At 33.3% G+C, this 14,371-nt stretch overlaps 1 protein-coding gene across 12 annotated transcripts in view; it reads right to left on the bottom strand.

Moving 5' to 3' along the window:
- Positions 1-14,371, bottom strand: part of DLG2 (discs large MAGUK scaffold protein 2) — a 2,060,218-nt gene that overhangs the window by 2,037,133 nt on the left and 8,714 nt on the right. For all 12 annotated transcript variants that reach the window (XM_045483773.1, XM_045483776.1, XM_045483777.1 and 9 more), the window contains exon 2: positions 7,693-7,824. In XM_045483773.1, coding sequence (XP_045339729.1) covers positions 7,693-7,824 — 132 coding nt within the window. The remainder of the gene's footprint in view (positions 1-7,692; positions 7,825-14,371) is intronic.

Raw genomic sequence — 14,371 nt, 5'->3', positions numbered from 1 at the left:
ACTGAGACCTAAATAATGATATAAGCCAATAAGGCAAAGATTTGGGTAGAAACATACTCCAAACAAAAGAAAAGCATGTGAAAACGTCATGAACAGCATTTAGGAACAGAGAGAAGGCCATGTGGCTGGAATGTAGTGAGTAGAGAAGAGATGAGATGAGACGTAGGCAGAGGAGATGGGGAACCCTACAGGTGAGAAGTCGGAATTTATAACGATAATAGATATGACTAGGAGGTTTTAATTAATAAACAGTATTTAAACATTTTTAATGGGTACCTGGCTGGCTCAGTTGGCAGAGCATGTGACTTTTGAACTCAAGGTCATGATTTCAAGCCCCACACTGGGTGTAGAGATTACTTAAATAATAAATAAATAAATAAATAAATAAATAATAAATAAATAAATAAATAAATAAATAAATGTTTGGGTTTTTTTAGAATAAACATTTTTAGGGGCACCTGGGTGGCTCAGTCGGTTAAGTGTCTGACTCTTGATTTCAGCTCAGGTCATGATCTCACAGTTCATGAGTTCAAGCTCCACATCGGGCTCTGTGCTGATAGCATGGAGCCTGCCTAGGATTCTCTCTCTCCCTCTCTCTCTGTCCCTCCCCTGGTTGCTCACTATCTCTTTCTCTCTCTCAAAAATAAATAAATAAATGTAAAAAATAATATATTTTTTAAAAGAATAAGTATTTTTAAACAAACACAATACACTAACATGAATTTGACCAGTTAAGTAATTCCTTATGATTTTACTGGTTAATCCAAATAACTTTTATTTCAAAGTACTTATCACTATAGTACTTGTTTAATGTCTGTCTCTCTTAGCAGATTACGTACTCTATGAAAATAGGTTCACATATCTCTTGTCACTAAATTCCCAGAGCCTGATACAGTATCTCTTAGATAGCAGGGGTTCAAAATGTATTTTGTCAAATGAAAGAAATTTAATGACAGAATATTCCATATCAGATATGTGCTACACACTGAATTAGAATCAGTCCCTGAATTCAAGAAGCTCACAGCTTACATGAGGGAAACTAACATGTAATCAATTAACAGTAATACAATGTAATATCTGCCGTACCAGAAACATGAACAAATACAGAAACATAAGGAAGAAAGTGACTAATTCTGCTTAAAGGTAAGAAAAGTGTTAAGGAAGTTTTTAACCAAGAAAGTAACAAATACTTATTTCTTTGAGATGAACGTTTACACTAAGAAAAAAACATCTACATCATGTTCTATTAATTTTTTTAGTTCTATAGTTCAAAAGATCATATGCTCTATTGAAAAAAAATTAATATATTATTATCATAATATTTCAAGACATCTAGAAAGGCCTATTCCTAAAATAATCTTATAGAATTTTCTCTATGTTTTTATTATGCATATCAAATCCCTACATCTGAAAGTTAAATTCAAGGTTAAAATATTCATAATATTATCACAATAGCTTTGGGAAAACCTAGATGGGCAAACCTGTAGTGTTCTGCTTTTTTGCCACCTGCCATAGATCAGTGACAGTGATCATTACCAACTTCTTATTTATTCTGTACTTAAGCAGAAATCACCCAAATCCTTTCATGTTCTCAAAGTTTTAGGGTTTCACTACCTTCCTCTGTAGAGAAGTCTCACATGCCATCAAAATAAATTAATTTTTCCTATTTCAGCTACAGCACAAATAAAATTGTTTCATTTAGAAACAACCAGCCTTATAAGCATCCAAAGTACATAAATTTTGTTAAATGGTGCCATCTGGTGACATAAATTCTCCAGCAAAGATACAGAGTCCAGAGCCAAGAATGGCATCCAACTCTTTTGATGGCATCTAATGTGAAGTGTCAAATTTAACTTAAGATATACTTGATTCCATGTGACATGAAACACACAACTAATCACACTCAGTATATGACAGTTTAACAAAGGGCTATAATAAGGATTGTTTGGGCCACATTTTACATTACCACTCCTGTTTGTCCAAGTTTACCTTCAAATTTAAATAAGCCTTTGGAAGAGACTTAAGTTTAACGTGATGCTTTATCTAATTCCTAGACATTTTAAAAACATAAATGTACTTATAAACATAAATAACATAAGAACCCTTGTTCTCATCATATCCGTTTCCTCGCTCTCCTTCTGACCTCCATGAATCAGTATAATTTTCATCACCTCAAATACCAATTCCCTAAGAAAGCTTTCCCTGATTCCACTGCAAAGGTTAAGCCTCTTTTCATAGCACCCTCTCCTTGTCCTTTGTATCATTTACCATAATTGTAAACATAACTATGCAATTTTGTTTAAAGCTTGTCTCCCCAGTATATATCACAATTCCAAGCACAATGTTCAGTAAATATCTTTTGAATGAATGGATGGATGGAAAAAATGTCCTTTTCTATCCTCTTCTTACCCAAATCCTATCATCGACAAGACCCAGCTCAAGTTTACATTTTATATAAGAGCTTTCCTACCAACACCAATGTACCATGATCCCATGCTTCTCTAAACTCCTACAGCAGCTTGGCCTAGCCTTCAGAGTTTAGTCCTTGATTTATATCCTGTCTTGTACTTGTTTGTATATATGTGAATATTACCTTCCCAATTGACCTTAACCTCCTTAAGGGAAAGGATTTTGTTGTTAGTAATACCAATTGCATATGTCCATGTAAATTAAACACTTCATAAATACTTCATTAATTATTATTACTCAATTGCAATAACTGAAATACCTGTGTAAGCAGAAGTAGGCAGAAGAGTAGGACTTAAAGTATCTAGGAATCTAACATGTACTGCTTTGACCAGTCAAGACTTATTTAAAGGTGTTGACATATAGCAATTTATATATTTTACTGGAGCACCTCATTAAGTCTGTAACTGTCAGCAAGCACACACTAGTGAGCCTTGTGTGTGCAATAGCAACATCTCAGTGTAGTTTTGCTGTTCTCTATCCATAGCCTCATAGGTAGACACTACCATTAAGTATCCAAAAGAAAAAAAAAATCAGTTTCAGATATACTATTGTACTTTAAAAAGAAAATTAGATGCCATAATTATATTCATTAAGTCATGGGTTCTTAAGGTGCTCCAAATATATCCTAGAATAATAGCTCATTATATTTGTTACGGATCAAATCAAATCTTTGTAAAATCCAAGAATAAAGAAATGACACGGTCGTATCTTACCAAATGTATTAATAATATTCATGTGCTATATTACTTTCCTTGAGTGACCAAATACCTCATCATTTTGAACATACGTTCTCAAAGTTTAGCATGCCTCAGAATCACCTAAAAGGCTTATTAAAACACTATTTACTGAGCACTACTTCCAGGTTTCTGATTCAGTAGGTATGGAGTAAGGCCCAAGAATTTACAATGCTAACCAAGTTTCCAGGTGATGCTGATGCTGCTGATCCAAGAACCATGCTTTGAGAACCTCTGCTTTGGGGGATTAGAGCCAAGTTTTTCCAAATTCATATAACCATGTGGATTTTCACCCTCATTATAATCTGTAATAAAAAAATCCTTTGACTATCTTATGAGCAGGTGGCAAAAATTACACATTACAATGAATAATTAGGACCAAAATAGCCAGGATGCTTTCACAAAGATGTTATTTTGAAAAAAAAAAAAAAAAAAAAAACATTATATTGGAATTACTATATCGGAAAAACACTACATTTTGTATTGAGTACTTGCCATCACTACATTTAAATAATCAACTATCTACATACCTAATGCCTCTTTTCCCTACTTGATCGTTCTCATTTATCCATAAGGGCAAGGACTATCCTCTCCTTTATAGTTTATTTTTGTATCGCCATTGCCTAGCACAATTTCTAATACATAACAGGAATTTTAAAAATAACTATTGAGTAAATGAAGAAATAAAATTTATTGAAGGCCTTCTCTTATTAGGGTCAATATACTGGGGATACAAAGTATCCCCATATAACTTACATATAACTTCAACTCTCAAACTACTCAGTCTACTAAGGGGACAGAAATATATTCAGTGTATTCATAAGGCAATATAATAAATGCTTTACAGTAATCTGAAAAAAAAATGCTACAAGCCATAATAAAAGGGCTGGTTAAAGTTACTATCAAGTAGGGATATGACAGAAGGCTTCAACAAGGAGGTGATAAATCCCAAAATAGTAGTATATCTATTGTATATTCCAATATGCAGTATATCCCAACATGTAGTATATCTACTGTATTACCCCTATGAATCCGTAAGGTTCTATGTTAAGATTTATGGACATGAAAAGTATTCTACTATAACACAAAATCTGACATGCAAGGGATAAGCACTTTTCTAAGATGTTGCTACTGGCAAGGTTTTAAGGAAAATAGCAGTTTACTGTCCATTCTCTTCTAAATATTTCCCCAAAAGACCCCCTCACACACTGCAGTGAAATAAGAGGAAATAAAATCAGATCAAAAGGTTAATAAGATTTTAAAGGGCTGAAACTCATTAAGTATATATGCATGGTTCTATCCATAATTTTATGAGTAATAAATAAAGAATAAAAAATTTTTCAATAAGGTATAAAAGCAAAGGACATTTGAGGTACATATCTGAGAATAAACTGACCCATTATATTATTAAAATGTTTCTTGCAAATAATTATAGTGGTAATGGAAATCTTTAAATATTCAAATAGCATCTGGAAGAGAAGTATCAAAATAATAAAAACATTTCCATCTTGCTCCTTCATCACCTAAATGAAGAATAAATAACCTAATAGAGTAGCTGGAAAAACTGAATGTTTTAAACTAAATAAAAGATACCTAAATTATTATGTAAAATATCACAGAAATCCAATTTACTTATATTCAAAATCTGTAGAGCTAATAATGTAATCATATAAAACTGTGATTATCATTGGACAAAACTTTTACCTTAGTTTAACCACAAGATGTCACCCTAAGCCCAACATCTAAATGTGCAGCTCCTAGCACATTGTTGTTTAAAGGATTTTTCTTTTTTCTACATTAATGAACACTAATTACTAACTTTTTTAAAGTTTAAGTGAGTTTTTCCACTATCAGTTATTGATAGATGGAAAATTAAAACAAAGTATACCAAAACTCAAGGAGGTAGAAAGTTAATCAAACAGTTGATCATTGTCTACATTTAGCATATATCCTGCTATTTACGATAAAAGGAATGTCTCTTACCATAGGATTTTATATTCTACTTTGACTTTATTTTAAAAATTTTTAAAGAATAAACATATTGCTTTCATAATCTGACAAAGTTATTATTTTAAAAATTAAAAAACAATACCTTTGTCACCGCCTTCCACCGCACAATCACAGAACCCACTTGTAAAATGCTTTCATGCACTATAATAATGGCCAAAATTATGTAGACAGAATTCTGTACTCACAGATAATACCATCTAAGACATAGTAGCGTGTGGGGTTTTTTTTTAAAGCATATGATGGAAGGACCACAAAAGGAGACTAGTATTCATTTTTGAAGTGATGCTTTTCATCTGTCGAGAGAAGGCTTGGTTTTCTGGTGATATGTAAACATTACAGTCCATCTTGAAATAATAATATTTTACTTCACTACCCACTTGTGCTGGGTTTTCTGCAGTATGATTCCTTTCTCTATTTAACTGAGATTCATGAAAGGTATTATTTCAATGTACTGGCTGTCTGAATATCAGAAGAACAGGTGAAGCCACTATGTTCCATTACTTGTAACAGAAAAAAAGAGGAGGGTAGGGTAGGAGGTAGCCAGTTCAAACAGAAAGTTACAGACCGTCAACAATGCTCTATTTATCAATAACTCCCTACTTATCCTTTTATAATGATATAATCCCCTTGAGGATGCAGAGGGCTACCTGGTTTTTCTTCTTTTGAGTCCTTAAAGAAAATACACAGTGAAACACTCAAACATTCAATGATAATAAAATTAGTTATCAGTTATCAACCCACATAGAACTGAAATGAAAATTATGTTTTGTTGCATAATGTTGCTCCAATCTTTGCAGTCTGGTTTATCCCAAAATGACTTTTAAAGACTAGCCAAAGCAAATCTATCCATTCCAAGCTGACCACCAGGATTACTTATATAACAGCTTTTTACAGATTATTGTTGCCTTTCATTTTATTAGAGAAATTCAAACTATGCTATAGGCTTTTTGCCAAGATATTTATCACTCACCCAAAACAATGGCAAAACGTAATTCTTTGTCATTCGTTTGCCCCTTTATTCCCCATATAATATTGTGATACCAAATGGCGACATTACCAAAGCATAGTAAAAGTATCTAAAGCATCTAACAATACTCTTCCTAAATCAAGTTCTCAAAAATTCAAATTCTCAAAACACTTGGCAAGAGTCAACTAAGCACATCATACAAATCTACTTAGAGATACTGCCATTCAGTTAATAACCTTTACTAATTATCAACTAGATGAAACTATTAATTTTTAATTGAGAAATCTGTGGTTTAAAAATGTTCTCCAAAATACTATTCTCTAATGGCAGGATTAATTTAAATTCTGTAAGACTCCATTTAGAGTTGTTTTTATTGAATACCACTAAGATGATTATAGTTATTTGTGTCATTAATTCTTACCAGCCACAAAAAAATATTTTAAAGAAATTAATCCACAGGCAAAATAATCCTATAAAGCTTTTTACTTCTATTTTTATTCAATAGCTGAATTTTAGATTTTCAAAATTTAATGGTTTTTTAAATTACATTCACACCATAAGGCTGGAGTTTTTGTCCGTAAGGGTAGACATAATAAAAACATACATAAAATGTTTTCAAAATTAATCCAAATGGGTTTTACATCCATCACTTTTAGATTTTACATCCATCACTACCAGACCTGAAAAAATAATGGGAATATGTAGTTGACTCAGTTATTTCTGTAAAATGTACTGTTTAAGCATAGTAAAATACAGTATAATTGAGTGGGGTTTTTTAATTGTTTAGTTACTTGATTAAAGTTAGTTTTTGTTTGTTTATATCTTTTGCTAGTTTATTTTAACTATTAAAATATTATGCCAAGAATGAAAAGTTATCTGCATAAATGCAAAACATACACATATAAAGACACACATACATAAGCCACACAATCTTTAACACATTAGAGATTAAACTAAGATTGACATTATGTGGTTAAATTCATGACAAATTGACAAAAGTTCCAAAGCACTGAGATCTTCATCAATAGAATTTTAAATATGGATCATAAACTTTCGTAAGAGAAGCAAAAGATGAAAAGAGTATTTTAACTTTTGTTTTAAGAGAATAAAAGTACAACTAAGAGGCTGAGTAGAAATGACCCATTATGTTTCGTGCTATATAGCCTGTTCCTTCTCTAGAGGGAGGTAGGTTCCTTCTCCAGCATTTGTTGTCAGTTTTTTGGCAACAAACCACTCAGATTTCTTCCCGTGTAAACTTCCCTTCCTATATAAATCATTCTTTAAATATTTATAGTTTTAATAACTACTCTATTTTTTCTACTTTTTAACAGTTCTTTTTTAGGTTAGCCTTAAATAAGGAAAAGAAAAAAAACAGAAAACACAAATCTGTTCCTCCACTATCATGGAAAATTATTCCAGTTTAAGTTTGGTTAACATTAGGTTCTTTGACCACGTTACTCAAACTATTAAGCCCAATTCTGACCATTATAATGATAACTTTTTAATACATACCTAGCAGAGCTTGGAATAAGCTGCTCTTAAAGATACCCATCACCTTTTTAACAGCATTTTTCAACTGCTGTTCCTCTGGTTTCCTTAATTTTTTGCAGTATTCTTCCAGTAATGATAAAGCTCGGTCAGTATCTGAAAAACATGATTTTAAAATTCTGTCTTATAGTCCTGGAAAAATAGGAACCTAATATATAACATGAAATGTACAAGTAATAAGAAGATGCATAACTTTTCATTATAAATTCCATATAATCAATAGATTCTCAAGAATATTTTTATTGATTTTTGCCCAATTCTGTTAATCAGAGCCAACTTAGGGTTGTAATTGATAAATGTAGTTTCAACATAAATGTTGGTTGATTTTTTTTGTTACATTAATAAGATAAAAATGAAACAACAAAGATGGCTTATGTTATAAACCTCCACTCACTCCTTCATCAATTTTGTGATTTCTTTGCTGAATCAAATAATTTTTTAGTAGTGGACAAATACTTCCTCAATGTCTATGCTAATCACAGTGTAACAGCTAGAGATATAATATGCTTTTACCTTGTACTTGCGTTATTAACATTTTCTTTATCACTTTTTTAGCAGAACAATAAATCGAGCCCTGATTTGTAGCATTTGCAATATCCAAGGTGTAAATATTCCCACCACGGCCAATTTCAAGATACCCACATGACTTAACTGAATGCAGACCCGGGAATTGATCACAGAGCTTTCCCACCATACAGATACAATAGATGCAAATAACCTCAAGAACATATGTAGTATCAAAATGTAGAAAAATATTAGGAAGTGATGAGTTTTGAGTATTTATTATTTTTATTTTTAACATAATTCATTTAATGTAAGTTTACATAACTTAATGTTCAGACGGCTGCATTTAAACCAGTTTACAAATGTGTTAAAAATGTAACAGTAGGCTCTTACAAACTGACGTGAGCCCATTCCAGCACACCAATGCTTCCAAGGTAGCACTATCTTATGGCTTTTCCTCCTATATCATGGCTGCCCTTTGTTCACTTTCTCTGGTTCCTTCTCATTCCTCAAGCCTCTAAACATCTGGAGACTCCTCTCTATTCTCATTCCGTAGGTAACTTTAGCAAGTCTCCTGGGCTTTAAATATTATCGGAACCCTTAAGACTCCCACGTTTATATTTATAGCTCAGGCATTTCCCCTTGAATCCCAGTCTCAAATTAAACTGTACACTCAACATTTCCATTTGGATGTCTAGTGAGCATCTCAAACTTAACTTGTCAAAACTGAACTCCAGATCTTATCTACCTTTACTGCTTCTCCTGCAGTTGTTCTCTCTCGTCCTTCCAATTTTTCAGGCCAGAATCCTTGGAGTCATTTGTTGTTCTCCTTTTCTAATTCTCTACATATAATCCATCAGTGAGTTCTGTTGGCTCTAACATCAAATACCACCACTATCATTTGCTCATACTACCACCTGGTGCACCAATATCTACTACCCCCTGCATTATTGCAATAACCTCCTACCAACCTACATGCTACCACCTTTGTCTTCCTGAAGACTTTTCTGAACACAGCAGCCAGAAAGATCATAAGCCAGATAATGTCATCCCCAATTCAAATCCTCCAGTGATTCCCCATCTCACTTAGCTTAAGACTACCTCACTGATTTCAGCTATTACTCCTCTCCCCTTGCTCAGTCTACTCCAACCACAGTGGTCTCTGCTCATTCTCACATATACTAAGAACTCTCCTACCCCAGGGTCTCTATACCTACTATTCTGCCTAATTATTCTTCCTTCAGATATCCATAAAGCTTGTTCCTTCACTTCCATATCTCTGCTCCTATACCACCGTATCAGTGAGGTCTTCCCAAATTTTCCTCTATAACATAGCAAATCTTAAGTTTACTCCATTGAAAGAAGGGAGAATTTCAATAGGCAGTCATGAGTGGAGACGGATGTCATGTAATTAGTTTGTCACCTAAAAAGGTTATAAATAAAAATGAATGTTGATGCACACGGAGCCCTTTCCAATTTTAAAGCAAAGCATAAACATATGCTGTACATTTGCACAGAATTTTGATTTTTTAAATGCTTTCATACTTTGCCCAATAAAATATTTTAACTCTTTGAGTCAAGAACCAATATTTGAACTCACATTTTGACAACAGTTAAAAAATCAGCTGTTTCCCTGAAACGATAGTAGCTTATTGATCTCATACTCTAATTCATTCCTAACCACTAATGTAAGTAATCAACAATACCATAATTATAATATACCTTCCTCAGTACTTCTACGTATCTTTGGGCTCCAGATTTCAAGCTTTAGTCTTTTTCATCCCTTCATTTGTTAGGTAGTCTTTGAAAATGTACTTAAACCTAGGCATCTTTTTTTTTTTCCTTTTTTTTACAATTATATTTTTAAGCTCTTTTTTAGCTTTGTGTCATTTTTGTAGGTATTCTCTTACTCTGATCTTTTATTCTTGTGAATAAAACTCATTTAAAATGAATTTTGAATTTAACGATACATTAAAAAAAGGTATCAACAGCATTTCCATAATCACATCTATAAATATAATTTGTTAGATAAGAGGACTTCCACTAATTCATTCAACACATATATACTGAATAACTACCCAGGGAAGACACTGTATTGATTCAAAGCAGCTAGATGTTCTCTAAACCAATAAAGCTTATTATGCTTCTCATCTCTGTATGAGAAAAACCTGACACATAAAATAAGATGCTAGAATATAAGAAAAACAAATGGTCAAATATGGTCAAGTTTCCCTTAGACTTTTGCATGCCAGCATCTAGTGCTGGAATTATGGCTGCCCTTTTTTCTTCTTTCGGTTATCAGTAATGATCACCTTCTTGTGTCAATTCCATTATGCCCTTTAGCTCACTCTACCGAAATTCTTATTTCTGAATAATGAGAGCATAATATCCAGGGTAACCTAAAACTAGATACCTGTGAAAAGATGAAGACATAAAGCAAAAAAATAAAAAAGACAAGATGACAAGGATCCTGTTTTATGAGACAAAAACCCCTAGCCAGATGTTGACAAGTTGGATAAAGTAGAAAATTGAGATAATTATCCAATCAGCACTAATACTTTAATTGACATTCAAATAACCAGTTAGAAGTGGAGAATTTTTCACCTGAATTGCCAGCATAATGACCACAATTCTCTTCTCCTATTTTCTTCATTAAAAGAAATCTATCTTCATAGGACTCCACCATCTACTGGAAGAATGAAACTACATTTGGACTACCTGAAGGCAGACACAAGAAGAAATGGAGAGTGGGGAATAATTTTGCAAAATAAAAATTTTTGCAGGAAATATGCAATGCAATGCAATGCAAAGGACATAGTGACTGTTACATAATTGCAATTGTAGGTAATCATGTGTCAGCTAATTAAGGTTCAACTTCTTGGTTTAAGAATAGCATTTCCAGAAGTTATAAATAATTTGGGACAGGTAATTTAAATTCGAAACAGTGAATGGCAATAGTGCTAACAAATGAGCTTTTTAAAAAAAGAAAATATGACACATAAAATTATTTGCCACAACTTAAAAATGGACAAATTACAGAATATATGGTGTTAAGAAAATTATGATGAAAGTATAGTAGGAGAAAAGGTGAACTTAATACACAAATCTTTAAGAGCAGAGCAGTTAGAATAATGAAATTCCTTTACGTAAATCTATGCAAAAATTTTTATAGCTCAAAAAGAACTTCTACATGCATTTTATCTGATTCTCACCACTAAGAAGTCATATCAGGTCTAATATACAGGAAACTTAAATCCATAGTAGCTTGTCCAAGAGCACAGAGCTACTAAATAACATATTTGGAGCTTAATGTTAAAGCTTTTGATTGCAAGTATAGTGTTCTCTCCACAATACTACCCTTAATCCTTCAGAATAGAATTGAGTAAATTGCTATAAAAAAAAAGAAAAGAAAAGAAAAGAACTTGGTCAATCAGACATAAATTGTTTGGGTGAATTTTAAAATCTAGTGTTAAATGTTGAATAACTAATTTTCACAAGCATGCAATTAACATAAAAATTGTATTCATAACATAAATAAATAACATATAAATGGCCCTACCTTTAAAAGTCTGGTAGATCAAAATAATAAGTTCTTTCTTACTAGAATTAAGTTCTATTTTTGGGTATCTAGCTATGTTCCAGACACTGGAAACTCAATATTAAACAAGATAGGCAATATTCTGCACTTAGAGATTTTTGTCTGAAAGTAAAGATAATTAAATAGGAAATTCCAACACAGTAAAAGATTAAAATAGAGTGTAATAATGCTATGATGAGGTACCAGGTGCCATGGGAGGAAAGAAGCTGATGCCAATAGAGACCATGTAAAATCTGTCCTTATACCCAAGGAGGAATAACAAGCCATGGAAGAACTTTTTTTTAAATGTTTATTCATTTATTTTGAGAGGGAGGGGTAGAGTGATAGGGAGAGAGAGAATCTGAAGTAGGCTCCATGTTCAGTGCAGAGCCCAACATGGGGCTCGATCTCACGATGCTGTGATCATGGCCTGAGCCAAAATCAAGAGTCAGATGCTTAACCAACTGAGCCACCCAGGTACCCCAACCCTGGAAGATTTTTAAGTGAAGATGAGCATGACCATTTTTAAAGCTTTAGAAAGAGCACTTTAACTACAGTGTGATAAATATCACTTAAGACAAGTAAGAACAACTAGGTTTTTTTTTCTCATACCATTTTAAGTAAATACAGGCAACACTGCAGTAATAATTTTTATTATTACTTATGACACATGTTTACTAGCAAATAAAAATATTTTATTAGGAAATATTTATATACGCTTAATTCTTATTATTGTTTTTTGTTATTTTATAAATTAAGGATATTCATATGAAAATAATAAAATGATAAATGCTAATAGAAAAGTCACCTTGTGCCAGGTCTTTAGAACGAAACTTTTTAGTATTAAAATTTACACTTCAGGGGAGCGTGGGTGGCTGACAGTTAAACATCTGACTCTTGATTTTGGCTCAGGTCATGATCTCATGGTTCGTCAGATTGAGCCCAGCATCGGGCTTTGCACAGGCTTTGGATTCTCTCTCCCTCTCTCTCTACCCCATCCCCACTCATGCACAGACCCATGCATGTTCTCTCTCTGTCTCTTAAAATAAATAAATAAATAAACTTTAAAAAATAAAATACAATTTACAATTCAAGGCGATACAACAAAGGTGTCATTTTATTACTAAGATTCTAGTTTTTGTTGAGCAATGCTAAGCATTCTGCGTAGATCACCTTTTCAATATTCACAAGAATCCTAAGAAATACTAATATACATATTTTTTTTTTAAATTTTTTTTTTCAACGTTTATTTATTTTTGGGACAGAGAGAGACAGAGCATGAATGGGGGAGGTGCAGAGAGAGAGAGGGAGACACAGAATCGGAAACAGGCTCCAGGCTCCGAGCCATCAGCCCAGAGCCCGACGCGGGGCTTGAACTCACGGACCGCGAGATCGTGACCTGGCTGAAGTCGGACGCTTAACCGACTGCGCCACCCAGGTGCCCCTATACATATTTTTCAAATGAAGACATGTCAAGTGAGAGAAATGAAATAACTTCTCCAAGGCTACACAACCAGTAAGTACTGAAACCAGGATTCAAATCCTGATCTGGCTGGCACCAAAGCCAACTTTTAATATTATGCCACACTGATACCTAACTTACTGGGAAAAAATCATAGTGTTTCTTTTTTCTGTAATTGTTCTCAGTATAATTACTCCTCCTACCCACCCACCCCCCAAAAACTGGTTCAATATAATTCAACAAACACCTATTGATAGTATATTTCCCCTGTGGAAACAAAAAGATATTATATAAAGTGGTGAACTTTTTTTTAGTGTTTATTTATTTTTTGAGAGAGAGAAAGAGACAGAGCACGAGTGGGGGAGGGGCAGAGGCAAAGGGAGACACAGAATCCAAAGCAGGCTCCAGGCTCTGAGCTGTCAGCACAAGAGCCCGATGCAGGGCTCAAACTCACAGACTGCAAGATCATGACCTGAGCCAAAGTCGAAGTCGGATGCTTAACTGACTGAGCCACCCAAGCGCCCCTAAAGTGGTGAATTTTTATTGCTACCTTTCAGATAGACATGTTTTCACATTTTCTATAGAACTGTTGAAGAGACCAATGTGGAAATTGCAAGGTTAAGTAGTAATAAATAGAAAGAAAAGACAATAGCAAATTTCACCTTCAGCTGAATATTGAAATATGCATCATTCCAGTTGCAGCAAACTAGAAAAAGACAATGAAAAAAGAAATAAAACTTGGAATTTGAATTATGGAAAAAATGTCTGGCCAGATTTAGAGCAGATCTAAAGATTGTAATCATTTTGTAAATATTGGAAGGTTTATAAATTACTTTGGCTTCAATGAAAGAGATAATACTCATAAGAAATATTGCCATAATCAATAAAGAAGCACAGTATGGCATTTCCTGTCTATAAGCAGATGTGTCCGTGCCATAACTGGGCAGACTTACTCCGAAGCTAACCAGGAAGCTAGACCCATCCACTGACAAAACGGGACTCTGACTCTGAACACAATTTTCCTCCTCCTTGAACCAAAAGGAAAAAAAAAGTATTCTGATGAAAAGCATTTGTGTAGCACTTTCCTCCTGACAAAACAA

The sequence above is a fragment of the Leopardus geoffroyi genome, chromosome D1, assembly GCF_018350155.1.
Source record: "Leopardus geoffroyi isolate Oge1 chromosome D1, O.geoffroyi_Oge1_pat1.0, whole genome shotgun sequence".
Classification (NCBI taxonomy): Eukaryota; Metazoa; Chordata; class Mammalia; order Carnivora; family Felidae; genus Leopardus; species Leopardus geoffroyi.
This window is presented reverse-complemented; position numbering and strand designations above follow the sequence as displayed.